Source organism: Pogona vitticeps, chromosome 3 (genome assembly GCF_051106095.1).
Source record: "Pogona vitticeps strain Pit_001003342236 chromosome 3, PviZW2.1, whole genome shotgun sequence".
Lineage (NCBI taxonomy): Eukaryota > Metazoa > Chordata > Lepidosauria > Squamata > Agamidae > Pogona > Pogona vitticeps.
In genome coordinates this window covers 160,294,700-160,321,597 of record NC_135785.1, presented here as the reverse complement: position 1 = coordinate 160,321,597, position 26,898 = coordinate 160,294,700, and the positions used below count along the sequence as shown (strand labels likewise).

Here is a 26,898-nt window from a genome sequence, read left to right as displayed (position 1 = left end):
ATTCATAGCTCTCTCTCTTTTTTTGTCCCAAAGCATCATCCCCACTCTCATTCAAAAGTTCAGAGGTACATGTGGATCCTGGTCTAGCCAAAGCAGCACAACAAACAAGTAAGAGGGAGATCTTGCGGGCTTGGGACATAGGTTTTGCAGAAGTACAAAACAATATTTAGGAAGAATGACAGAGATTCTTTTGGGATCAAAAAGACAACAGGTTTTATTCAACATTAGCTTTTGTGGACTTTAGCTTCTCCAGATGTAAAACTGGGCTGAAATCCATAAAATGTATGCCAAATAAAATTTATTTATTTTTTGATATGCCACAAGGCTCTTTATTGTTTTTACTGCATGGCTACCCTCCTGAAAATATTTTGGAAAGGGTTCTATGTATGGGCTTTGGAAACATCCACTTAAGTCTGAGAGTATTCCACAGCCACCAAAACCTGACTGATTGCTGGGGGCAGGGGGAAGGGACAGACAAAAGTTCTTGCAGTCTGACTGACTGGAACTCTGGAAAGGATAATTACACACTCTGTTCTCTCTGAAGATGCCATTGGTTAGAATACAATTTAAAGCATGACTCCTGCTGAAGTAATTATTTCATAAAGCATGGAATGAGAGTAGTTATACAGTGGTGCCGTGCATAGCGACGATAATCGGTGCAGCAAAAATCGCTGCAAAGCGATTTCGTTGCTATGCGATTTTAAAAAGCCCATAGGAATGCACTGAAACCCCTTCAATGCATTCCTATGGGCTTCACACTCACCTTTAAACGAAAATCCTCCATAGGGCGGCCATTTTCGCTGCCCGGTAAACTAGGAATCCGTCCCAAAAAACAGCAGGCGGCCATTTTTTTTACCCGGTGGCCATTTTGGAACCGCCGATCAGCTGTTAAAAAATCATCGCTTTGCGATGATCGGTAAGCGAAACGGTACTGCTCATCGCAAAGCGATTTTTGCCCATTTAAAACATCGCAATGCGATCGCTTTTGTGATTGCAAAATCTTCATCGCTATGCGATTTCGTAGTTAAACGGGGCACCCGTTAAGCGAGGCACCACTGTAATATGTAACAACAGCAGCAACAGCAACAGTAATAGCTTCTCTGTGTATCTGCAAAACAGTACTTCTATGGTAAATAACTGTAAGACAGAGACTTAGAGAAATTCTCCTTTATTCTGCTGTAAGTGTTTACATCCTCTTTTTCCAGTGCAGGAGATGCTCAAAGCAGCTTACAACTAAAATATTAAAAACAATTAATACCCACCACGCTACATCCAAAGCAACATACACCAGAAAAAACGCTGTGCTTCCTTTCCCCAGTGTGGCTCCTGCCATACCCTCAATGTCCCTCCTGACAACTATTCTGAGGACTTCTTAGGAGGAGCACAGGAAAGGAATTAGCATTCAAGAGAGAGAAACTAGCACAGTTAGGAGCTTTGCTCTTATAAACTATCTCTGCCTATTTTAGCTCTTGCTCTTGGTCTAAATGCAATTCTTGGTGTTTTTTTCCTCCATAAACACATACAAGGGAAATATAAAGAATCAGCCATCTCTGTAACTTCCAGGCTACCTAAATGCTTTCAGGTACCCACTGTTAAAACCATACCTGAAAGTATTTCTACTTTGTCAGTTTCGGGAGATACTGTATGTATAAGGGGGCTGCACTGTTCAATAGAACAAATCCCAAAGCTCATTACAGGCACTGCACTGATATTGCAGCATAGACCAAGTACAACAACAAGTGTAAACAAAATAATGCCAGTCCTCTGATAAAAGAAAATTGGCCATGCATAAGGATTATGCAAAGCCAAAAAATACCACCTTCTTTTAAAAGCAGATTATAATTAATACATTTTGCATCCAGTCTGCAGGTTAAGTCTCTACAGTGCTGCTCACTTAACAAACAATAAGATGTAAAGAGTGCTAAGGCTGAGCTTCTTTCAGTCCTGATGGCAATCAAGAATTTAGAAAGTTGTCATTTGTTCCATAGAGTCAACTCAACACAGAGTTAATTGAGTCAACAGCATCTTCTGAAAGGCATACAAATCTCACAATAGCCAGTTTAAGAACTTACCAATTTCCCTTGCAATTCTGACAGCTTCATCTGCATCCTGTAAAAGCAGGAAATTAGACTTAACATTAATTCCATCAGCTACTGCTCTGTGTCTCTAGGGCAGTCGTATATTGCACTACTGTCTCCTCTGATTCATTTAATGTTTGATTTTACAACCTTCTGGTTGGCTTCATTCAGAGGAATGCAAAATTAATACCATAAGTGGGATGTAAATTTTACCTCACCAATGCATAACACTTAGGTTCTAAGCAATAGAAAATCAGCTGACAGAAAAAGCAGCAAAACTACAGAAAGATTTCTCAACTTGCTAGAATTATATAGTTTAGATTATTTCACTGAGAAGTAAACGGTAGAACACTGGAACATGTCAACAGGCAACTTATTCCTGTCCTCTCAGGTAAACACACATGTCATGTTTTCCTGGATACAGTCAGTAGGGGGAGATGACTCTCTATTGTTTGGCTTCAACATCAATACAACTCCTCTTTAAAAAAACTGAAAGGTTCATATGTTGTATTCACGGGTGTAAGTTGTTGTTTCATTGTTGTCTGCCAAAGACTTTTTAAGCCAGAGGAGAAATATTAATATTATGGTTTAAGAGCACATATAATGTAACTGAAAAGAATATTAATTACATAAATGAATACATTTGGTATTTTTTATTGACAGAACAAATTATTGTATTTGTCACAACTGGATAACAAATAACAAGCCTTCGCGAATACAAATAACAAGCTATCCAATTATATATGACAACTTTTTACATTCAACTTTACAATTAAAACACTGGATCTGTCATGCATATGAAGAGAACTGTCTAATAAGGATAGCAATGGTTAAGAATTTATATAATAAAAGTATCTTATGTCAGCTTCAATATAAACTGAGATACAGTTAGCACATTATGGTTTGTAATGCCAGCTTAGGACGGGACCATTTATTCAGTGGTAGAACACACTATTTTATGCAGAAGGTTCCAATCCCTGACAAAAACACACACAATCAAATACTGTTCAGAGTTTCTGAATGGTTAGTGAGCAATAGACTGACATACAACTATTGTCAGATATAAGCTAATTTTCCTATAACACAAACATTTGTCCATTATACCTCCACACATAAGACATGATAAATCTTGAAAGACTATCTAAATGTTCTAATATTTATGCTGTGCTGTAACATACAGTAAGAGATTTATGTCAATTATATGTCTATAGTCCCCTACTTGCTATATGTAGCCAAGTCCATAAGGGCTTACTTTGAACATTAAAATGAAAACTGATATTTTAAAACACTCAAATTTCTTTTCTTTCTTTCTTTCTTTCTTTCTTTCTTTCTTTCACCAATAACTGTAGCTCTCTCAAAAAGACCTTTAAAATGCTCTGAAGTATTTCATACCTGGTTCATTTTTTGTCAAACAATAAAACAAACTCTTCTTAGTACCTACTAAGAGTCCAATGAAGAGTAAGGAAGCTGGTACAGGAAGTTGTCAGAAAATTTAATTTCCTTTCATTAGCTAGTCTGCTCCACAAATGGGTGCTTGTTAAGTTCAAAGCAACCCTGAAAGCAACATCAGTTTTTAGACTTTTTCCCCCTTCAAGCAGGCACATCTGTTAATGAGATTTTCCAAACAACTATTTTAAGCCAAAAATAAGTCTACAAAAATGAATGAAATCAAGGTTTACTGTTACACCTTTTGCTTTCCACAACCTTGCAACCTCCATACATTCCAAGTTTTAGCTTAGAAGGATTTTTTAATGCATAAAAGGGTTCATTTAAGAATGTTAGTGGCTTCCACACATTGAGTCTGAAGGTTCTTTGTTCCTGTCTGTGACAGTTATGCGAGAATACTTCCCCTTAATAGCCTCTCTGTCAGGAAGTGTTAAACCTGCCAAATGCAGACAATTAGAGCCTCTTGAATAAAATGCAGGAAGACTGATGACTGATGAAGAGCCTCTATTAGAGCCAAAGAAGAAACTTTTACATTTCTTTTCTCTTGTAAATTCAGGCATAAAGTTGCTAAACAGAGTTTTGAAATAAATGTAACAAATAAGATCACCCCTCATCTCTATTTAGTTACCTGAACCAAGTGAGTAAGAGATACACCCCTGAAAACCCTTAAAGATGAAATCTATACATTGAACCAGGAAAACTGTGCTAGTTGTAAACCTACACCTGGTCAAAATTCTTTCTTTCTTTCCTTCCTTCCTTCCTTCCTTTCCTTTCCTTTCTTTCCTTCCTTTCTTCCTTTCTTTAACTTATATGTCGCCCACACTACCCAAAGGTCTCTGGGCGGCTTACAACAATTTGAAATCAATAAAAAGATAAAAACAATTAAAATACAATTAAAAAGATAATGCTCTAAAAATTACCATCAGAACCCACAGTTGATATTATTTCAATTAAAAACTTTGAAACAATAAGCAACCTCACATTATGCATCCTTCAACAATCTAAAAGCCAAAGATGGAGTCCTAAACAAACAGCTCTTACTTAAGCACCACATGTAACAATTTGGTAGAAGAATCTTAACTACTCTCTTCTTCTTCCCAAGTGTATAAATGTAATAATGAACAGAACCACTGGCCTGTATATCTTGAATAAGAAGTCTCCACAGGAGAAAATTTCTCTGACATGACACCAAGTGATATGAGCTCAAACTATCAAACATTATGTTTACAATTCCAGAGTTGTGTGCCATTCATGAAGCAGAATTCCAAAGCACTTCTCAGTTTCTTTAGATTCTAGTCCAAATGATTCATCTACATTTCACCAATCTGGTAAAGCAAGTATGGTATATGACCCATTAAGTGAAGCATGAATAGTTAGCACACCACTCAAGAGCAAATGAACTCTCTCCATAAAAAAGCAAATACATTCAAAATTTGTATCCTACTTGAGCACATTTCTATGTGTCAGCTTGGAAACAAGTTAGACTTTTTTTTCTTTCATCAAAAACTAACTCTTGAGCAGACAAAAAATTTAAACAATAGAATATCTTCAGGCACCTTAGAACAGGTGCCTGAAGGTATATGCTTTAACACATATGTCTGGGAAAAAACATTTGGATCCATGAATTGAGTAACCAAACACCACACTCACCCCTCATTCTCAACATACCCTGATATTTAAGCAACAAAGACTATGAAGCTTTGTGATACAGTTCTTAATGACAAGGCTCCTGCAGGTATATGGCAGAGGTGAACGATGTATGGTTTCCCAGTTGGATTGCAACTTCAGTCTCCTTTCACCACTGGCTATGTTTACTAGGGTCAATGAACACTGTGGTACAACAACTCATGGAAGGCCACAAGTCACCAACCATGGAGTAAGGAATACCATATGGGCAAGCTGAATCAAGACACATTGCACATCTCAGGAATCCTTGCAATATTAAAACATGTTCACTATACAAAACACAACCTACCCGAACTACGAATGCTTTATCAGCTGATAATAATGCTCAGACAGTATTATCAAATGACAAGTCATGGGAAAACACAGTTAGCTATTTTCCAAGAAAAGTTTTCTTACCTTGACTACCCCATCATAACCAGGTATTGTGTTGACTTTTGCATTCTTGGCTAAGAGTTTGCTTTCTATCTTGTCCCCCATTGCTTGAATAGCATGCATGTCTGGTCCAATGAAAGAAACATCTTCAGATGCCTGAAGAGATAAAGAAATCAGCAGGATTTATTCCCAGAAACAATTAAATACTATGACAAATTTTTACTTGGGAAATATTCTAAATTTATGTAAGCATTAAAAATGTATATGGGCTTGTTAAGCCTATATGGAACACAGGCTCAAAGCTCCCATAATTACTGTTTGTATAAATCAAAGCCAGACCAAGGAAAAATAGCTGAGAGCCATAAAGTATTCCAGCCTGAACATTTGCAAGATCCCTTGAGTGAGAAAAAAACAGTTAACTCATGATTCAAGAAGCCACAAGTGGCCTACAAACGTATGTTCACTGATGTATAATACAGTTCAAGATTTCATTTTGCATTCTTTAAACAAGCTTCACACAAAGTGGAAATGAAATTCCTCTTATAAGTGTTCAAGACATACAAGACAGATGTCTAAAATATTCAGGCACTGCATACATAATCAAAAGCCTATACAGGTACAAGCATCATATCATGTTCTTGTTCACTTCACTTCAAATCCACTTTAGGATTTGTGATGCTTTATAAACATTATTTGTATCCAAATTATCCCAATTTGCATTCAGTTTATTCTTATAACTGTAGTTTAACAACTCTTCTCATAACATGCTTTTATCATAGCTATTTTTCTTACAATATCATTTCTCCAATTCTTTTCTTTTCTTTTTCATGGCTTACAGCGAAGCAGGAATAGGGAATCTATGGTCCTCCCATAATCCTTCACCACTAGATTGTTTAGCAGTAGCTTCAACAATATCCTAGAGAACCTGTTGGTTTTATAAGTCATGCATGCAAAATACTCCTGATGTTCGTGTAAACATTCAAAATCTTATGTAGTGGATAAAACAGAAGAGAAGGCACATCTACATGACTTTTTTAGTAAAATGACTTCACATATGGAGTTTTAATTAAAAAATTAGCCAGTCAGACAAAACAATTATTTACCACATGTTTTTAAAAAATCCTATATATTGCTCTGCTCTACATCAAACTCAATATCCACAGATCAACATATTCAGGCAAATACATTACAGTACTGACTTTTGTGTAACAACCTCCTTCAAGCACATCCTCAAGGCTAATTTTTTCAGACAATTATTGGAACAAACTTTCTAGTCCAAAAACAGTGTAATAAAGCCAAAATATATATAAATAAAACAAACACTTCTCTTCCCAACTCTCCAATTGCTCCTAATCTGTTTTTAGATTGTAAATAACACAGGGCACAGTTCTTATCTGTTTCATTTTCTAGGTCATGCTGCTTAAAATAGTAGTCAAGAATACAGGGAATCCTACAATCCCTTCAAAATTGCAGTTTTCAGGCTTTCAGAATTCACTGGAACTTTCCATACGGACATGTATGTCTAAAAGCCCTTGAACATCTTCTGGAAAGTGCCTCACTGCAGATTCTGAGTTCACATGGGGTCCTAAGTAGGCTTTTTTGGCTTCGTCAGTTGATGTGATCTCGTAGAGATGGGGATATTTGTATACGAATATATTCCCCCACAGGTGCAGATAACGAGGGTCCAGCCCTCTGGGACCAAACCAACTACTTATGATTCTGCCACTGCCACAAGCTCCGCAGTGCCTTCCTATTGCGCCGTTGTTCACAATGGATTAGCCACTCCTGGCAGAAGGTGGGATGATGAGCCTCTCTGCCAGGTTGCAGAGTGGCTAATCCATTGCGAGCAATGGAGCAATAAATAGGAAGGCACTGCGGAGCTTGCAGCAGCAACAGCGGAATCGTGAGTGGTTGGTCTGGCCCAGAGGGCTGGACCTTCGTTATCTGCATCTGTGAGGGGGGATATTCGTTCGTATACGAATACCCCCATCTCTACAGTGCAACTTACAATAAGAGGGGTTCATAACACATTATATTATGGTCTCAAATACAATAATACCTTGCTTAGCAGTTAGCCAAGAAAATAAACACTAACCAAACAAAATTAAATGGGATCTTACTCAGCAGAGCTTCAGCGACCTGCTCTTAGGCATGGAAAAGTGGCAGCTCTATGGACAACTGTGCAGGGGAAAAGACACATCTGCATCTTAGTCATGTAGTCTCCAGCTTGCCTTCTTACGCAACAGATATGGTCACATACAAATGATGCTACTATAACAGCTGCTAAAGTGGCAGGTAGCAGACAAATTAGCCCACAGATGCTCTAGCAAGGCATTACTGAGCTTCCAGAAGGAATGCCAGTCAGCATTTCTGAGCACCACAAAACAGTTATTCAAGCATGTGAGCTATGACAAATCAGTGCTAAATAGGGATGCTCTGTGTAGGGTATTACTGTATCAAATTTTCATATCCCAAAATAAAATTCTGGTAGCTGGATATTCAGTACTCCCTGAACCAGGGATCTGGAGTACAATTCTCCAACATGCCTCCTGGGAGAAGAGCCATCCTGTACAGTCTTGACTAAGTTGCACAGTCCCTGAGCACTCCAAGAAGAAACAATAAACCATTTCTCAGTTTTTAATACCAAGAAAACCCCATATAGACTGCCACTATGTTAAAATTGACTTGATGGCACATAATTAATTAGCAGCATCACTTTTGTTAAGACATCTGTCATCTGTCGTTTTGTTTGCAAAAATTAAGAGATAATGTAACAGAATTTAATCAGCTTCATCTTATATGGTATCTCAAATAAATTCTCATACTTATTTATTTAGAAAACGCTACAATTTATTCATGATGAAATTCAATGCTGGGATTCTAGATTATTAAATCCAATACCAACAGCTAACCCTTGTTGCACTCGGGAAGCAGATTCACTATATTATTGACACATATGCTCATCCTACCCACTCAGGACTGAGCACGAGAGAAATGACTTCCGAGGCTTTTGCAATAGAATTAGCTAGGCTCATTGCTGACTCACTGTAATCCCTGATACTCCTCTTGCCTTTCAATGGATTGCAATAAATTGATTGTAAATGATAATACAGTGCTAAATGGCTAAATAAATGCAGAGATGGTCTAGCTGCACTGTTTTTAAAAGCAGCTATCCGTTTATAAAAGTTTATAAACTACTTCAAAAGAAGACAGAGAAGCAATCCCACATGCTGGCCAATCAACACTGCAAAGAGACACCAAAAGTTTCATATCCTGCAACTATCAGAATCTGGTTTTATTTCACTAACCAAAGAAAAAGAAGATATATGGTAGCTTCCAGATTCATCTGTACACACACCACTTGTAAATCCTACAAAACTGGAGGAATAGAAAAAAACAACACCCTGAAAACATGAAGTCAGGTCTAATTCAGCAGTAAAGCACATGCTCACACTGCAGAGTTCATTGTTTAAAACTTTCAAAAGCCACCTTGGAAATACTTACCCTTAAAGCAGGGTATAAAATAAAAAGGTATGAAAAGATATAGATAAATAAATAAAAGGAAATTGAAATGAAATAAAACAAAAATTTGTAACAGGGTAGAAAATGACAAAGTACTTTCAATGATAGACCAAAACTTTGGAGATGCAGGTTAAAGTTCTGATTAAGTCTTGAAACTCAACGGACATCTTTTGTTAGCTTACTCACACTTCCTCTGAATTAACCTATGGGCTTTTGAATGTCAGTGTGATGTGGCAACTAGAATGCTGGACTAATACTTTGGAAACATGGATACAAATACGGACAAAGTCAAGAAATTCACTAGCACCCTAGGCTGATCGTACTTTCCCAATCTCACCTACTCTACAAAACTGTTCTGAGAATAAAATGGGGAGAAAGAAAGCCACGTGTGCCACCTTGAACTCATCACAGGAATGTAGTGGATAGAAATGTGACCCTCCCAAAAAAATTTTTTCCAAAAGACAAAGGGTCTCAGCTTCAAAACAAGCTGTTTCCATGAAAAATAAAATTGCAACTGTATGTTTTTCTACACTGAAGAACAAACAAATGAGGAACATACAAATGGTCAGGAACTATATTAAGACTTGTTTTTTAAGCACTGGATTTTGTATACAGTACAAAATTTTAAGTACACACCATTATGAGCATTGTTCACAGGACAGCTTTAGAAATGCTGGACAGAAGTCCTTCTAAATCTATAAGAAGGGCTTTAGACAGCATATAAAGTAGGCTTAGGTATAGGTATAGGTAGAAACAAAGTGAAACACATAAAGAATTTTCTATAATGTTTTCCATTTTCCATATAGCTTTTTTCCCCACCTCCTGGCATTGAAACCATTCATAGTTTTACATGAGAAAAGAAATCTGTGGAATTAATCCTAGAAACTTCTTTCTGTTTTCCAGTATAACACCTCCAGGCGACAGTGAAGACAAAATGCTTCATTTGCATCCTTAAACATCAGTAACCTTTTCAGCTGCAAATGTTATAGCATCTACATTTCCAGAAAAGGGGGAGGGGAGGTTAAACAGTCTATTTAGGCTTATGTTAACTCATCTCTTTTTAGTACCACTGATATGAAGACATGAGAATGCGGAGACAGAAGAGAAGACAGGGGCTTAAAAGCCCTGTGCTCTTTCATCATGGTCTTCAGCTGTTTTCTGGAAGTGAATACAGTTGCTAATTACATAAGGAGTTAGGAAGAAATCAGGTAGACTATAAAGGAAATAGCAAACATTAACAATGTAGCTTCCAGTTTTTCCAGCCCCCTAGCTTTGAGTAGTCAAGATTTATTTTTACAAAAGTAAAAACAACACTGCCAACTTGGTTATACAATATTGTCTGAGGTGACAGACTTTATATTCCTAAGACTTTACATTCCAAGGAAAAGTTTGCACTTCTAAGAATTTTGAACTGGGTCCTGATTGCTGAAGTATCATGGCACCTGTTTGTCATCTTTGTCCTCTAATACTGCTTGTTAAAATGCTAAGATCAAATACTAGGAACAACTAAGCTGAATTTACAGAAAATGACAAAGACCAATATAGCAACATCCATCTAAGATCTATATAGGCCTTTTGTTGTCTTTAGAAGTTGATTGAACTATCATACAATTTTGGCAGCTGGCTAAGATCTTGACTTCCTCTGAGACAGCATAACCCTTCTTGGTAACATGTCTCAGTACATCTCAAGAAAATCAGGTCACTAAACTAGGTACTTTTTATCTGAATGTATACCAGTATTTCTCCAAACCATAAAAGAACTCCTCTCCACTGAGTAACTGCAGTATGCCAAAAGAATTAAATTATAGGAAAAGAAGGGCAGAGATGGGGGAGGGATGACGACACCAGAGGGCAAATTTATTTTGTGTATTAAATACTAACTGGTACCAGATAATACCTCATTTTGTCCTTAGGTTTGTTTCCCCCCACCCCACCCTTAATTTGGTCAACATGCTGAAACAGGCTAACACAGCTATCACTTTGAAAGCTAAAAGGACTAAATTGTCTTTCCAGGGAGTAGATGTCTGAAAGACCTTACATTCCAAAAGCTAAATATGTGTCCTAAGTGTACATTTGACCATTGCACCACCATTAAGGGGTGGTATTGCGCATCAAAGGCCCAAATGGGTTCCACTATATTCAGCCTAGAAGCAATTATTGTATTTGGCACAAGAATACTAATATCCACATCAAATACTTGCATCTCACACACATGCACAGCACTGAATGAAAAACAAACAGTGATGTTCTGGGGATCACAGAGTGGTTCCTCTGGCCAACATTATCAGAAATGATACTACTGAAAGACTCTCATTTTGGACAATTTATGGATTGTCAATTATAACACGTTAGAGTGCATAAGTTAATTTAAAATGTCCACATGTGAAACTTACATATTTAAACACTTCAGAACTCAGAGTTTTATAAAGTCTTAACCTTGCCACAAAGCAATTCTCAGAATGGTGTAGAGGGGCAGCTTTCTAGTCTTGCAATATTCTGTGCTGACACCTCCCTGCAATGCTTCTTTCTTCTATCTCAGCCCTGGGAAAGTCTGGCAAGGTTGTGACTACTGCTAAAATTGTCCAAAGTTAAAGAAGTCTGTATCAAGGAATTACAAATATGTTAGCAAACCAAAATTCAGCAAGTTTGGAATGTATAATAATTTATTGTATGAAGTCACTTTATTTTGCTATATGGAAAACAAGGACAAAAACATATTTACTAGTAAATTCTAGTAAAAGTCATATTTGCAACAGGTACTAAACTATCAGCCCATACACACAAAAAAAGACTTTAAAGTCTAAAAGACATTGTTATTTATGTACTGCCTTAAACTGCTACATTGTTTTGTAATATTCAAAAATGTAAAACAATTTTTAAAAAACCAAGCAGGCATTGCCTACTGGCTAAGACCTAAACTACTATATTTAAAATCATACAATGGATGTTTTACTGATGACATGAGCATGTGCAATTACCAACATATTTTTATCTAGATATTCAATACAAATGCATGTAATTTTTGGCAAATTGAGCATAACCTATCCATGTTAAGCTTTATTTGTCCCTAGACTAGTTAAGCTGAACTAGACATCCCCTTCTGTCAGGGTGCAATTCAGGATTTTAAGAAAGATTAATTTGGAAAAAAAATCAATATTATTTATTTTAATTTGGAAAATAGCAGAAATAAATTAGTGTTTGATGTTTTTCGTATGTACTAACTGCACCATCATATAGTTGTGAACTTTTCCCTTTCCTCAAAGGCTTTCACAGCCAGGATCTGATGGTTGCTGTGGGTTTTTCGGGCACTTTGGCCGTGTTCTTCAGAGGACAGGAATCAGAAGGCTGTCTGTGCTCTGTTCCTGTCCTCTAAAGATGCCAGCCACAGAGACTGGCGAAACGTTAGGAAGAACTACCTTCAGAACAGGGCCAAAGAGCCCAAAAAACCCACAGCAACCATTTTTCCTTTCCCTTTCTCTTTAGGTCTCAGCTACACTGCAGTGTAGAGTTAATTAGATGTGGATGGTGCTCCCTGCCCCTCTTCAAGTTTTCCCAAACAAATCCATCAACATCAAAAAAATATTTTTTTCCCAGAGATGGCAATACTTTAAGTATATGGAAAGCAACTTCTATTGTGAACATTTATTCTATTACAAGCAGAATCTGCAATTGTACAAGTTACATGTAGAAAGTAACAGAAACATAGGACGGGGGGGGGGGAGGACAAAAAAGGTGAAAGAAATTACAGTATGTGAGAACACAACACAGTTAATACATCATCAGCTCAATCGCCTGAGGATAACTAGTTCACTTTGACAGAATAGATAAAGACAATGATAAGCAGTTAGCATTCTCTACAAGCTACTCTTAAATTTTATCCATGTGTTTCTACTAAAATATTCGAAAGAGATTTTTTTATCAGTGTGCTGTTCTCCATTTATACAAAGCAGGAGGTAAAGGACAAGAACTTCCCTGGTCCATACAGAATTTTAAATATTGAAGACAAGGGATTCATAGCACTTCGGACTAGTTCAAAGTACATGGGACCAAATGTGCAAACATCTGTTGTTCCCCAGCCACCTCCATGCAAACTGGCCAGCTGCAACCCACATTCTTTATTCTGAATTTTGCAAGGAAAGCAAGAAAGTTTTTACTGTAATCTGATATATTAAAAGTTTACACAGAATTCTGTATTCGGGTATTTCCTACCTTTAAAGGGATAACTCCCCAAATTAAGTAATCAATACTAGAAATACATTCTAGTTTTCTGGATTCTACCTAGAGTCCTTGCCAACCTAGACAAATTAGAATGGTCATCTGAAACCATCTGCTTTTGGAAACAATTAATTCCAAAAATAAACTGAAGTGCCACAGTGAACATAACCAGCACAAAAGGCTGCAAAAAGGACAATAATAAAAAGACAGCACAAAATGTAATGGCAGGGGAAATGACTGGATTTTTAAAATTTCCAAATAAAAGTAAATACATAACCTCCATGCCAGGTGTGGGCAGTGGAAAAATAAGTTATTCACTAGCACACTACAAGAGGTCACTAAAAACTGAGAGATAAAGACATATATTGACATTCCTAATGGATGTAGGATTCAGTCAACAGACATTCCCACATGTGTCATTTGTATCTTTCAATGGGAGTGGGTAAACCAGGATACCAGAAGCTTGTATCCTCTATGAATATTTTTGAATTATCTCATGAAGTTTAAGACAGGTGAATGGAACTTCAAAAGAGCCTAACAAGCTCAAAGTACAGAAGAAAACCAATCTTCAAGAAAATATCTTGCAAAGACAAGACTTAAGGACAAGGCTATAAACATTGCCTTAGAATATGTAAGACCACTGGCCTGTCTTCACCAGTATTGATAACTCTGCCAAGCAACAAGTTTGAAAAGGTCTCAAGCAAGTCTTTCCCAAGCTATGCAATTTAATCAATTTGACCAAGGAAACCAGCAACCTAGAACTCACAACATGCAAAATGTATTCCACCAGTAAGATATGGCCCACCTTGGAATACTCACTCTCCCTTTCAAGATAGGAAGCTTACAAAGGGACAATAGGGTGTGCATTACAGAGACATCAGAGGCAGGTTGGGGTGCCTATTTCACAGAGTAGTACAGTATACTTGTCTCTGCAAGTATTGTATCAATACTTGAAGAGACAGGAAGCAGAGATGCAGGTCCTCCCTCACTGAAAGGTATGAAGGAGAACTTACCTTATATTCAGCAATGCTTGGGGTTAGAAGGTGTTATTGCAAGTTCTTCTACACACTTTGACTAAAGGAAAATGAAGACCATTTTATATGTTGCTAATTATCTTACATTCATCTCATACCAAATTAAAAGTATAATCTGTTTTCAGGGGACTTAGCCCTTTTCAGCATAGTTCACAACCTTCCATTAATAAGACTTCCTACTCTTAAATTAATTATGTGAGACTGGCTATTAAAACTCAATTGCATGTTCCCAGTGCACCACAATATATTTCTGAAGAACAACAGCTAACCATGTGGGTCCGTTAGGACACAACTCCCAGTGTCAGTTAAATAACACAGTTTTTAAGAACATCCTGTAAACTATTGGATACTACAGAATTCTTCTGTAAGCCTGATATTTTTGGAACATTTGAGAATGAAAGCCTTCATTGGGAGTAATACAGTATTAAACCCACCTACAGTTTACCTCAGTCTTATGATGATCATGAAGCAGGTTGTTTTACTTAATCAAGTTGTGCTTATATCAGAAATCTTCTAGTTCCAAACAAAACCACAAGCATCTTGGATAGAAAGACCATTGTGCCAGTGGAAATTTATTTTAGCTCCTTCACTCAAATGAAAGAAGTTAGCAGGAGAAAATATAAAGAAAACCAGCAGATTCAGAGTATTTTTTTAAAAACTGATGGCATTCACACATTCTGCCGCCTATGATTTAAGACAGAACAGTCTAAAAACACTCTTATCATATACAGTGGTGCCTCACTTAGCGATGTTAATCCGTTCCGGAAAAAACATTGCTAAGTAATTTAATCGCTAAGTGATATTAAAAAGCCCATAGGAACACATTAAAACACATTTAATACGTTCCTATGGGCTAAAAACTTACCTTAAAGCGAAATTCCTCCATAGCGGCGGCCATTTTGGGTGCCTCTAAAGCGAGGCAAAACAGCGACGGCCATTTTGTTTTTGTGGTGGCCATTTTGGAACCGCCGATCAGCTGCTTTAAAAAGTTCGCGTTGCCATGATCGCTTCCCCGCGATCATCGCAAAGCGAATTTTAGCCATAGGGGCCATCGCTAAGCGATCGCTCCAGCGATGGCCAAAAGTCCATCGCAAAGCGATCGCTCCAGCGATGGCCAAAAGTCCATCGCAAAGCGATTTCATCGGTCAACGGAGCGATCGCTAAGCGAGGCACCACTGTACAGTAATATAGTGTTTACATACACTTTCTCTAACAAACGTGTCATTTGTAAATTTGATTAACATAGTCTGCACCCCCTGATCCAGGTCATTTAAAAAACTGTTGAATAGGGCCCAGGGCTGAGCTCTGGGGTACTCCACTTGTTACTTCCACCCAGTTTGAAAAGGAGCCATTAATCATCACCTCTGAGTATGATTCTGTACCCAACTGTCCATCCACCTGACAGTTGTTCTATCCAGCCCACACCAGGTTAGTTTGCTAATCAGAATATCATGGGCCATTATATCAAAAGCTTTGCTGAAATCAAGATATACTACGTCTACAGCATTCCCTCTATCATGGAGGCTACCCAATCAAAAGATGAGATCAGATTAGTCTGGAAGGATTCGTTCTTGACAAATCCTTGTTGGCATCTAGCTATTACTGCATTGTTTTATAGGTGCTTCCACAATGGCTGCTTTATTATCTGTTCCAGGATTGATGTCAGGCCGACTGGTCTGTAGTTCCCAGGTTCCTTCCTTTTGCCCTTTTTGAAGATAGGGACATTAGCCCTCCTCCAATCCTCTGGCACCTCATCCATTTCCCATGATTTCAAGAAAATAATAGTCAGCAGTTCTGAGAGTTCCTCAGCCAGTTCCTTCAACATTCTTTGATGCAGTTCATCCAGCCTTCAAGATTTGAACTCGTTCAAACAGTAAGATATTCCCTGACTATTTGTTTATCAATCTCCAGCTGCAGTTCTGACCCCTCCACTTGCACTTCACATTTGTCTGGACAGTCATAGTCTAATCTTTGGGAAAAGACTGAGCTAAAATAGGAATTGAGCACTTGTGCCTTTTCTTGGTCTTCTGTTATCATTTTTCCATCCCCACTGAATAGCTGAGCCACTGTTTCTTTTCTTTGTTTTTTGCTACATGCATGAAGAATGCTATTTTGTTGCTTTTAGTGTCTCTAGCTAATGTCATTCCCAGCTTTTGTGCTTCTAATGTCATCCCTGCAATTCCTTGCTACTTGTTTGTACTCTTCCTTGGTTACCTGGCCTTCTTTCTACTTCCCATATATGTATTTTTGTTTTGTTTTCAGATCCTCCCTGAGCTTTTTGTAAAGCCACACTGGCCTTGGTTTTTTTGGTTTTTTTTGTTTTGTTTTGCTGCTACATTTTGCTTCGGTTTCCTCTGAAATTAAGAATTCTAGTAGAACATAGTCACTCTTGCCCAGAGTTTCCATTTGTGCCACTTCCCCCACCAAGTTGTCTCTATTGGTTAGAATCAAGTCAAGGATAACAAGTCCTCTAGTTCCTTTCTCTACTTTTCACAGGAGAAAATTATCAGCCACAAAAGCCAAGAATTTCTTGGAAGGGTCATATTTGGCAGAATTTGTCTCCTAACGGATATTAGGAAAATTGAAATCTCCCATTGCTACAACACCATGTCTCTTTGAAATGCTTGCAATTTGTTTCTCAAAACTTTCATCCACATCCTCTCCTTAATCAGACAATTGGTACTAGACTCCAAATACCATGCTCCTTTTGTTTTTCATCCCGGATAGTTTTTCTACAGAATATGCTCCTTCCTACACTTGATATTACTACAGTATACAGGACTGGTTTTTGCATACACAAGAAAATGTTGGCTTTAAGACTATTTGACAGATACATAAAGTTTAATTTTAGAATCAACGGGCCTAAAAACAAACAGAAGTCCAACACTCAATGTTGGTCTGACAGTCAATACAGTAGTCAAAACTACCATGAGTTGCAGTATAGTGTATTCTCTGCCATGCCATACTTACAAAGTTTTACTCTTTAAACTGAGATTAAGCTCAAATTCCAATGAACAAAACAGAAAATAATTATTTACACAGTACACAGTCATTAATCTAAAACTTTATAACTGAAAAAAGTTTCCTCTATATTCCTAAAACATGAAACAAGAAGTATCTCCAACAAACACCAACCCTCTTTTGTCATCTGTGACAAAATTAAAGCGAAAATGAATTATGCCTTTTTATCAATAAGGATAATGGGGAGAGGGACTCGCTGCTCACATCTCAAGAAAATATTGGTATAAATATATTAGTATGAAACCTCTTTCAATTGATAAATATTGCTCATTATTTTATAGATTTTATCTTGAAGAATTTTTTTAAAAAATGCAACCTTAGGAGATTACCACACATAAATGTCTTTTTGCAAGAAAGCAAGTACTCTTGGAAGCTTCTGGCAACTCATTAGAAATAAATGGAGCAAACACACTACAGGAAATCAAACACAAATCTGTTTTCAAGGGAATCTTGAGCTTTTGCAGTAGAACTGTTTGAAACTCTATCCTGTTAATTGTGGAGACTACTTAACACATTTTCTGTCAGCAATCAGGGCCAAGAGTTGAGGCATAACTATCATAGTCCCACTTTCAAAATTCTTGAAAACCCATTTAAGAATGTCAGTAGGAGGTAAATTAAAGCCATATGCATTAAGAAGCTAATAATTTGAAAAATGTAAAGGAGCAATGAACCCTGAAGTTTATCAAGCACTGAAATGACTATTATGAACGGTTTTGTGTAGCTCTAAGTAACAAAATAAAGTCAAAATGATGCCAGTCTAAAGATAAATTATCATAACTTCAGCAATGCAAATCTCAGCACTACTATCTGCAATGTAGTATGCAAGGCTCAATAACACCAAAAACTCATTCAGTACAAGTAGGAGTTTGTTTCTTTATTTCATTTCTTCAAAGGCATTATCATCAAGAATATAGGATTTGAGTGTACTACAGTATGTTTTCTCCAAGGTGCTGAAACTTAAAGCAAACAATACAATCCAGAATTTCGCCTCAACTTATATTTAGTGTTTTACAACTCAAGATTTCTTTAGTTCACTGTGTTGGAGCACCTGGCTGTGCAACCAGGGATGTGGAGCCCAGTTCACCATTGTGCCTTATAGGAGAAGAGCCAGCGTGTGGTCTTGGGCAAGCTTTGTGATCCCAGAGCATCCCAAGAAGGAGGAAATGGTAAATCAGTTTTCAGTGTTCTGTGTCCAGAAAACCCTCAAAAGGGCCTTCATAACTTGAAATCAACTTGATAGCACATTATTATCTCACAATTAATCAGCTCATATCAAAAAACTGATTAGTTTTAGAGTTGTTACAGAACTCATTGTTATCTTTTTACCAGACAACAGACAACGACCTCAAGTTTCTAGTCCTAAGCAAACTAGGTCCTAAAAATGCAGATCATCTACAGTGAAATCGGATTGGCTTGTTTGTTACTTTAATCTGTCTGCAGGCAGACAGGGTTAGTAATTCATCCCAGTCTTGTGGAAATCAGCGTATCATAGTTAGCATCCCTTCAGTGCTCAATGGACTTTTATTAGTTTCATCTCCTTACTGTTGTATTTAGATATTTACATGCTGCTTTAAAACTGCCTTGTTAGCATAAAAAAACTAAGAGTCCTGCAAAATAATTAATAAAAACAATATAGAGACTACATAGGCAAATGGTCACCTGTACACTAGCCATAAATCTTTGTGTGGAAGCACTTTTACAAATCAATATTAAAAACACTCAGAAAGGACTTGGTATTATGCACATCCCCACCAGCAATGCATTTCCGTAACAAATAAAGAATGCGAAAAAGGAAAAAAAGTGTCTCACAGACAAAGAACCTGATATATATGCAAAGACATACGTTTTACCTCATTTTTTCAGAAGCCAGTAAAGTCTCCCACCCTATATAGTATATAGGGAGGGAGTCTTTACTGGCTGAAACTGGCATTTGAAAAAAATGAGGTGAGAGGTATGTCCACACTACAATGAAGAACAGAGAAATCAAGCCCTACAATGTTTTTAATTCTTACTAATTTTGTGCTGATGTGCCCCTCACCAAGACATAGATGTTCCCTGTTGCTCATATAGATAGCAACATTTACTAGACAAAATTGTGTAAACATTTCACACAGATGGCAGCGCCTACATAGAACTCAGCAACTGTATTACTCAGGGTGCCATTACCATACCATGGTGCCACCACATTCCCTCAGTTCATGCCATTTGTTTTCTATGTTATACACAAGCCTTCAAATTAAGAATGCTACAACAAGCTGGTACCAATCAGGCTGCGCAGAAGAAATGAGTCCCAGAGCAAGATCTCAAAGCTTTATAATTTGATCCCAGGGAGCAGCAAAGTCTATTGAGTCCTTTGTTTCCTCCATCCTCATTACAATCAGACTTTGCTTAATGGTTGGGGTGGGGTGGGAGAGAGAAGAGGGGAGACCAGAGAGAGCCTGGTTCATAGTGTATTGTTCTCTTGCTTTGTCTCTAATATGGCATGCTTTCACATTAAATGAAAACATGGCAGGAGAAAAGAATTTAAGGAGGATGGGTGTAAAGCTAGCAACAAAGGGAGATTTAAAATAAGATAGACTACCTGTGATAATTTTTATAGGCCTTATCTTTTTATTTCCATACTGTTCCATGCACTGCTAATCAGTGATCTACTGGAAACTTCAGAACCTAGTGAAAAGCCTAGCAGGGTATTTGGCTTTCAATTCTTCTACTCTGTTTATTCCCCATACAAGTATGTTCAACAGCCTTAGAAAGAGCCCTTGAACAAGAGCAGTCACTTAGCAATGAAATGTAAATTACTGACATGGGCTAAAATGTGGACTTTCCACTGCTAATGAGCACATTTTAAAAAAGAAAGAAAATGCACACTAGATTACTATAACCTTTTCACTTAACCCTGTGTATACTGAAAGCCACAATTCAGCACCACATCTAACAGATTATAATAGAAGTGCTACACAGGAGCTTTTTAACTATCAACTCAAGGTTAACTAAAAAGCATTAAAGAATTGTTGGGTACTGGTTTATGTGAGGGCTCAGATCCAATGACACTACTCATGTAAACCACATAATTAAGTTCTATGGGGCTACAAAGCAAGCGTCTATTCAAGACCAGCCATGCAAGGTCCTATCATCTGACTATCCTGCATTCTGTTTCCCACTTACCCACAGGGAAATGCCTTTGGAAGCTTTAAAAACATACAAAGGTAATATCCATCTTCCCCTTAATCCATTATTCATTGCTGTATTCATTCTTTATTTTATGTCATTCTGATTCATGGAACACATTGTTACTGAATTTCTGCTATTCACCTCCATACTTTTCAAATAATTTTAACCCTATTAATCATACCTTACAACAGTACACCCTAGCATGGTGCACTCAGATGTTCTGAATGTCAATTCCATGATTCCTCACGGCTGCCTATATTAGTAGATCAGGGTGTTTGACTAGTGTTTTCCTCCAAAATATTTAGAGGGCACCTAGCTGGGTAAAGCGGCTTTACTAAAACGAATCCTATCAAGAACTGCTGGATAGCTCAGTGGTTTAGGTATAGCTAGGAGTTTGATTTCCCACTGTACCTCCTTGACAGGTGCTGGACTTGATGACCCATAAAGTCCCTTCCTGTTCTACAATTCCATGATGATGATGATGATGATGATGATGATGATGATGATGATGATGATGATGATGATGATGATGATGATGATGATGATGATTTGATCAGTTTAATCCATTATCCAATTTTTAAGCCAAAATAAATCAAATCCAATAAAATTATTAATATAGTCTACAGTCCTATTCACATTTCCTCAGATGGAAGTTTGATGATCTTAAGGAGGCTTGCTCCCAAGACTAATTATTTGCCACCGCTGCATCTCTTTAAGCCTGAGGGCAGCCAGGTATTTCAGAGTGATCCCTCTGTAATATTCAACCAATGGAGCTTTCCATTGAGCTGTATACTGTACATTTTACACAGATAAAACTGCTTTCCAATATTTGAAATATTTATCCCACTCGCAACTCACTCCCTAGATATAAAGCCTTCTGAGCTACGTGCATAAAACAAAGTTATCCAGTTGTCAGAAAACCTAAAACAGGATTAGAATGGAGATACAGAGAAAAAATTTAAATATGGCAACATAGAAACATATTTCAAATTTATTATAGTCAACAACAGAGAAGCATACATAAATTCTTATGTTAAAAGTGAAGCAGAGAATATTTTTTTCTAATATTATTACCTCATGTGTAATCTGTCAAGGGCCTCATCTGGAGGTGTATGAGCCAGAATCTGACAGAGGCTGAGGTCAGAATCAAAAGTGGGTGGGACCACCACTCTCCCCTCCCCCCATTTCCAGAAGTTAAAACCAGCCAATTACATAAAATGCTTTAAATTATGTTGAAGCATACATTCAACCCAAAATCCACAAGCTACCAGTCTGGTTCTTCAACATAACTAGTCACTTGTGATTAGTTGCTTGTAGTTAATTCAGTGGGATTGCAACTTAGTGATTGGACAAACTTACTCCTTTTACAGCATAAGTAATTGTCTTCTTACTTTTAGAGTTACAGGAGTGTGATCTCATTAAATAATGGAGGATAAATATCATGCAGTACAAGTGCTGGCACACCCCATGTGTAATTCCACTGAATCAAAAACATTCATATATCATACTTCTAAGTAATAATTTTAGAGCAGAGGCCCCCAACCCCTGGTCCACGACCCGGCAGAGGTCTGAGGCCTAGGCAGGACCGGGCCGTGGACACAGATCTCCTCCCCCCCGCCAAGAGAGCCGCCGCATGCATGCGCATGCATTCCACCCCCTGTGAGCACACCGTGCGCATTCGGGCAAGTGCCCCCTGTGAGCATGCCACACGCATGCGAGCATGCTCCATCCCTGCAGGTGTGCCACGCCCATGCGAGCGTGCAACACACACCCCATGAGCCTGCCATGCCCCTCCAACCAGTCCGCGGTTAGGAAAAGGCCGGGGACCACTGTTTTACAGAGCTTTTTAAAAAGGGTAAGAAAACTTACATTGAAAAACTGTAACCATAATGGCAGACACAGGGGCAGAACTTTAACCACAACGAATTATTTATAAAGTCAACCTTTAAAGTTATCAAAAATGTTTCTGAGAGTGTTTGTCCAGGCACAGAAGTACCTATGTGTGTGAATCACTGAGGCCATGAAGAAGAAATGTGTAACAACATTAAAACTAAAATTAACATACTGTGGCACCTTTAGGACTAAGAGGTCTATTTCAGTGTGAATCTCCATGTATTACAGTCCACTTCTCAAAGTACAATATTTTAGTCACAGGTTCGTGTACACAGTAAACATGGTTGTGTAGGTGGAGATGAGTGAAATGGAAGTCAGACATAGACAATAAATTTTCAAAGTGATCGTAGTATTACTATATTATCAAAGTGCAGATTATATAAACATTGTGCCAACAGGCATAACATAAAATGTCTGTTGTCTGATACAAAATGGTTGCCTGTTTCATAAAAAGGTTGTTCTGAGGACAGAATTTTGCAAAACACAAAAACAAGTATACACAATTTTTTTTTTTTTACTTTTCGGCTCCAAAAGGCTGTAGAAAAAAGAAACTGGTTAATATATTTATCTGCCAAAATCCTCTTATGTAGTTACATCAATAGAAATCCAATGGCATAACCCACAGTGGCAAACCGTCAATAATTAACGAATCCACACTTAAATTCCTAGTCACACACCTGGTGTACAATGAGGAATCAAACCAGGGACTCATTAACTGGTGTCCATTTGCTATTGTCAGTTATGCCATTTTCCTTCCACTAGCTTAACTGCACAAGATTTTAGTCGTAGTGTACAACTGTTTGGTATACTAAACCCTAAAGTGTTTTGTTTGTGGTCCAGAGGCCACAGGTCTCAAAAAATGGAGAGGGGTTATTTTGTAAATAACAAAATCTTAAGTGCTCAAAAGTCCATTTCTGCTTTTGAAGAATGGTCATTTGGGGTGTCAAACACTGCAAGGAGCCCCCACAACCTATTTTCAGCCTCTGAAGGTTTTCAGGAGTGGCACATCACAGGACAGAATTCAGAGGAACACTGTCTCTAGTGTGCATTATGTGCCATCAAATCAGATCTAATATGGGAACCCTAACAAGAGGTTCAAGGTAAGATATTTAAAGAGTGGTTTTACCAGTATCCCCATCAATATTTTCCTTAGCCAAGCAGTGATTCAAACCCAGATCTGAGACCTGCTCCATCAATCTATTCACCACTAGAAGTCATGTACAACTAGCATGACTAGCAATGTGCTAATAAACGTATCCTTAAAAACACTGACTATGCTCGCAGGTTTTGTGCCAAATTAGGCTTCAGTTTCTCATAAAACAATGAACAAAAATTGGTGCATGGGTCCATAACATATATCAAGCTTCATACTGCACTACATAATGCACTTACACAGAAACCATGCACAGGAAATTGCTCATTGAATGAAGCTGCTGTTGTTATGTGCTGTTAAGGCACTTGTAACTTACAGTAACTCTAAGAGAGCTTTTTTAGGTATGTGAGATGTTCAAGGAGTGGTTCATCACTAACACTCCCAGTGAGTTTTCATGGCCAACAGGGGATTTGAACCCATATCTTTTGAGTTCAGTCTGATACTTTCTCTACTTACACCATGCTAGTTATTCCTTATGTGACATTATCTTAATATTTAAGAGTAGAACTAACTGTCAGTTTGCTCCACTTTTACAAAATAAAAATCTTATTAACATATAAAGTTACTTGTCATAAAATGAACCTTGTGACATACAAATGAATAACCAAGAACAAAACTATTCATGTCTGCATTACTATAAATTTGGCCATAGATACTATCACCAATACAGTACTGTAATCCAAACCCAAAAACCCACCAGATTGCTAGGAAGTGAGCCCAGAGTGAAATAATGATTGCAAAATTGCCAAGTTTGGCAGCCACACAACAACATAATAGTTTCACAACAATGTGAACAAATGCTTTTATTTCATTGTTTTGTATTTCAGGAATATGCCAACTAACCCCAAGCAGTGGGAAAATCATTTGTTTGAGAGTCAAATATACCTACTATTAAAAATCAAAGCACCCAACTTCATGCCTCTTTTTCTTCAATAAAAAAAGATTCACTGCTTTAATGTAACAAGTAAGCTCTTTAAAATAAAGACCACATAATGCATTAAAATGACAAGCTATTAGTATTAGTGGATGCATCCACTATTTCTACCAACTTCTGAAAGGAAGGAGGAAGGCTCAGCACTATTTTAAAAAAAGAAATTAGCACCCATAAGAATTAAGCTGTCATTTGGTTAGGTTGTACACTACATAAGGAAGCATTTAAATATTTTAATAAAAAGTAACATTTTCTTTCTTTGAATAGAAAATGACACAAGGTGACAAATGCAGACATCCATACACCTTATACATCTAGAACCCAGAACAAGGATAATGAATTGCATTATATACATGAAGCCAAATATATTTTGCAAAGAGTCCTTTACAGTTGCCCTGACAGCTGTAAAAGAGCCATTACTATAAACAGAAGAGCAGATTACAGCAAGTTTTGCTATATCAAAGCTTCCATACAGTAAAAAGATTATGTTGCTGATCAGATACATAGTGCTCCACATTTGAGTAGTACTCTTGCAAGGATGTACAGAAGATTACAAAGGAAGTATCTGACCAGGCTGGATAAAAATCAGTGATTTTTTTTTAAAAAATCAAATTGATTTAAATCACAATTTAATAATTTCAATCACTAAGAAAATCTTGTTTGTTTGTTTGTTTAAATCAATTTGATTGAAATAGAATCCACAATGTCGCTGACAGAGCTGAACATTCTGTGGACCACGTAATTGATAGACAGGATGGGCAGGCAGCTTGTCTGCCACCTAGATCCGACCCCCTCTTTCAGTAAGGCTGCAGGAATAGGAATTCAAAGCAATGCAATGTTTCCGACATGGAGAGGATAATCTTTAGATGGAAAAGAGAATTATAGCAAGGAAGACACAGAGAGAAGTGACAGAAGCAGCGAGGAAATTAGGATTATGACAGAAGGGGAAAGAAAAGAGAAAAATGTTAGAGAAGAAACTGGCAAGAAATTCTATATTTAAGAGACAGGAAGAAAAGTAAAGCAGAGGAGAAATATCATAAGGAATATACAAAAACATTTGAAATTAGTGGAATGCATCTAGGGTCGAAGCACACAAGAACACATACCAGTTGTGCCCTATCCAGATTGAAGGGAAAAGCAGCTAGTTTTACACAGTACATGTGAGGAATCAAAAATAAACTGGTTCTCATGATTCAGTAATACACCTCTTCTGATAAACTGATTGTTTTATTGTTGAAACATGATAGATGCACACACCATTGGCACAGGTAGACCTAGGCATTTTCTCTCAAGCTGGCTCTACTATTCTGAAGATACTACATTTTATCCCTCTTGAAAGCACAGCATTTTGTCTACAGAAAAGTACAAATTCACCATTAACATTGCTGCTGCAAAATACTGTGAATAATGCCTTCTCAATTTAGATATCATTTGACTGCCCCTTATAAAACTTCGTTAGACCACAGCCCTCATTTCTCTAGGCCAAGCAAGATTTTCCCTTGCTTTCTCTGAATCCCAATGGTCGACACTTTGATGCTAAACAATGGTCTATTCAAACTGCAAGTAAATACAGTCGCCTCACTTCTTCCTAACAATACAAAGCAATAACTAGCCAGAGACACCCATTTCTCAAGGCACCTGTGAGATTCAAAGCATTAAATTTCCCATGTCACCATACCACTGGTAAGGCTTTGAGCTCCCAACTAAATATTGAGCTAATTAAGTGTTGGAAATATTTGTGCAAAGCCATTAAGTGGAAACTATCACTTATTTCTAGGCTACCTAGATATTTTACATTTCTTTTGTTATATACCCTGCTTAATTCATTCATCCTCTTCCTTCTTCATTTTTATAAAGACTTACTAGCTTGCGACCTGGAAGTTTGTTGTTTAGAAATATGCTAAAGTAATATTCTCATTTGCCTGAACAGTAGTGTTAATCAAAAGACTTTAAGTTAAATGTGCTTCTTTAAAACAAGAAGTTATCAATCACCTGGTACTTCCCCCGCTACCCACACTATACTTTATATTCCCAGAGGCATTGTAGTTTCTCTTCTTCTCTGACTAGGCAGGAAATAATCACATAGTGGAACCAACATTCCCTCTAAGCTGCATGGGTGCATAGCTGCACAATGCTGTATTGGTGCCACACACCCGCAGTTAGTGTTGCTGCTCACCAGTTGCAGCCAGAACTCTGTGTGCATGGGCTGGGGTTTCTGCTCAGTGCTGGTGGAAAATTAGAGGGAACATTGAATGGAACCTATATTTAGGAAAGGAGATTAGCCTAAAAGTAGCTTACTTCAGAAGGATGTTGCACAAAATCGTCTCTGACATAGCTGCACAAGTGTCACAGCTGTGGGTGTGAGCCTAAATGAAA

The 26,898-nt window shown here is 37.6% G+C and overlaps 1 protein-coding gene across 3 annotated transcripts in view; it reads right to left on the bottom strand.

The window, feature by feature from the left end:
* The window catches only part of PCCA (propionyl-CoA carboxylase subunit alpha), a 314,567-nt gene that overhangs the window by 220,477 nt on the left and 67,192 nt on the right, over window positions 1–26,898 (bottom strand). For all 3 annotated transcript variants that reach the window (XR_013544059.1, XR_013544058.1, XM_072994650.2), the window contains exons 7-8: window positions 5,607–5,738; window positions 2,073–2,109 (exon numbers count right to left, since the gene is read on the bottom strand). Coding sequence is in view for 1 of the 3 variants with exons in the window: in XM_072994650.2 (XP_072850751.2) it covers window positions 2,073–2,109; window positions 5,607–5,738 (169 nt within the window). In the remaining 2 variants the exon portion in view is untranslated. The remainder of the gene's footprint in view (window positions 1–2,072; window positions 2,110–5,606; window positions 5,739–26,898) is intronic.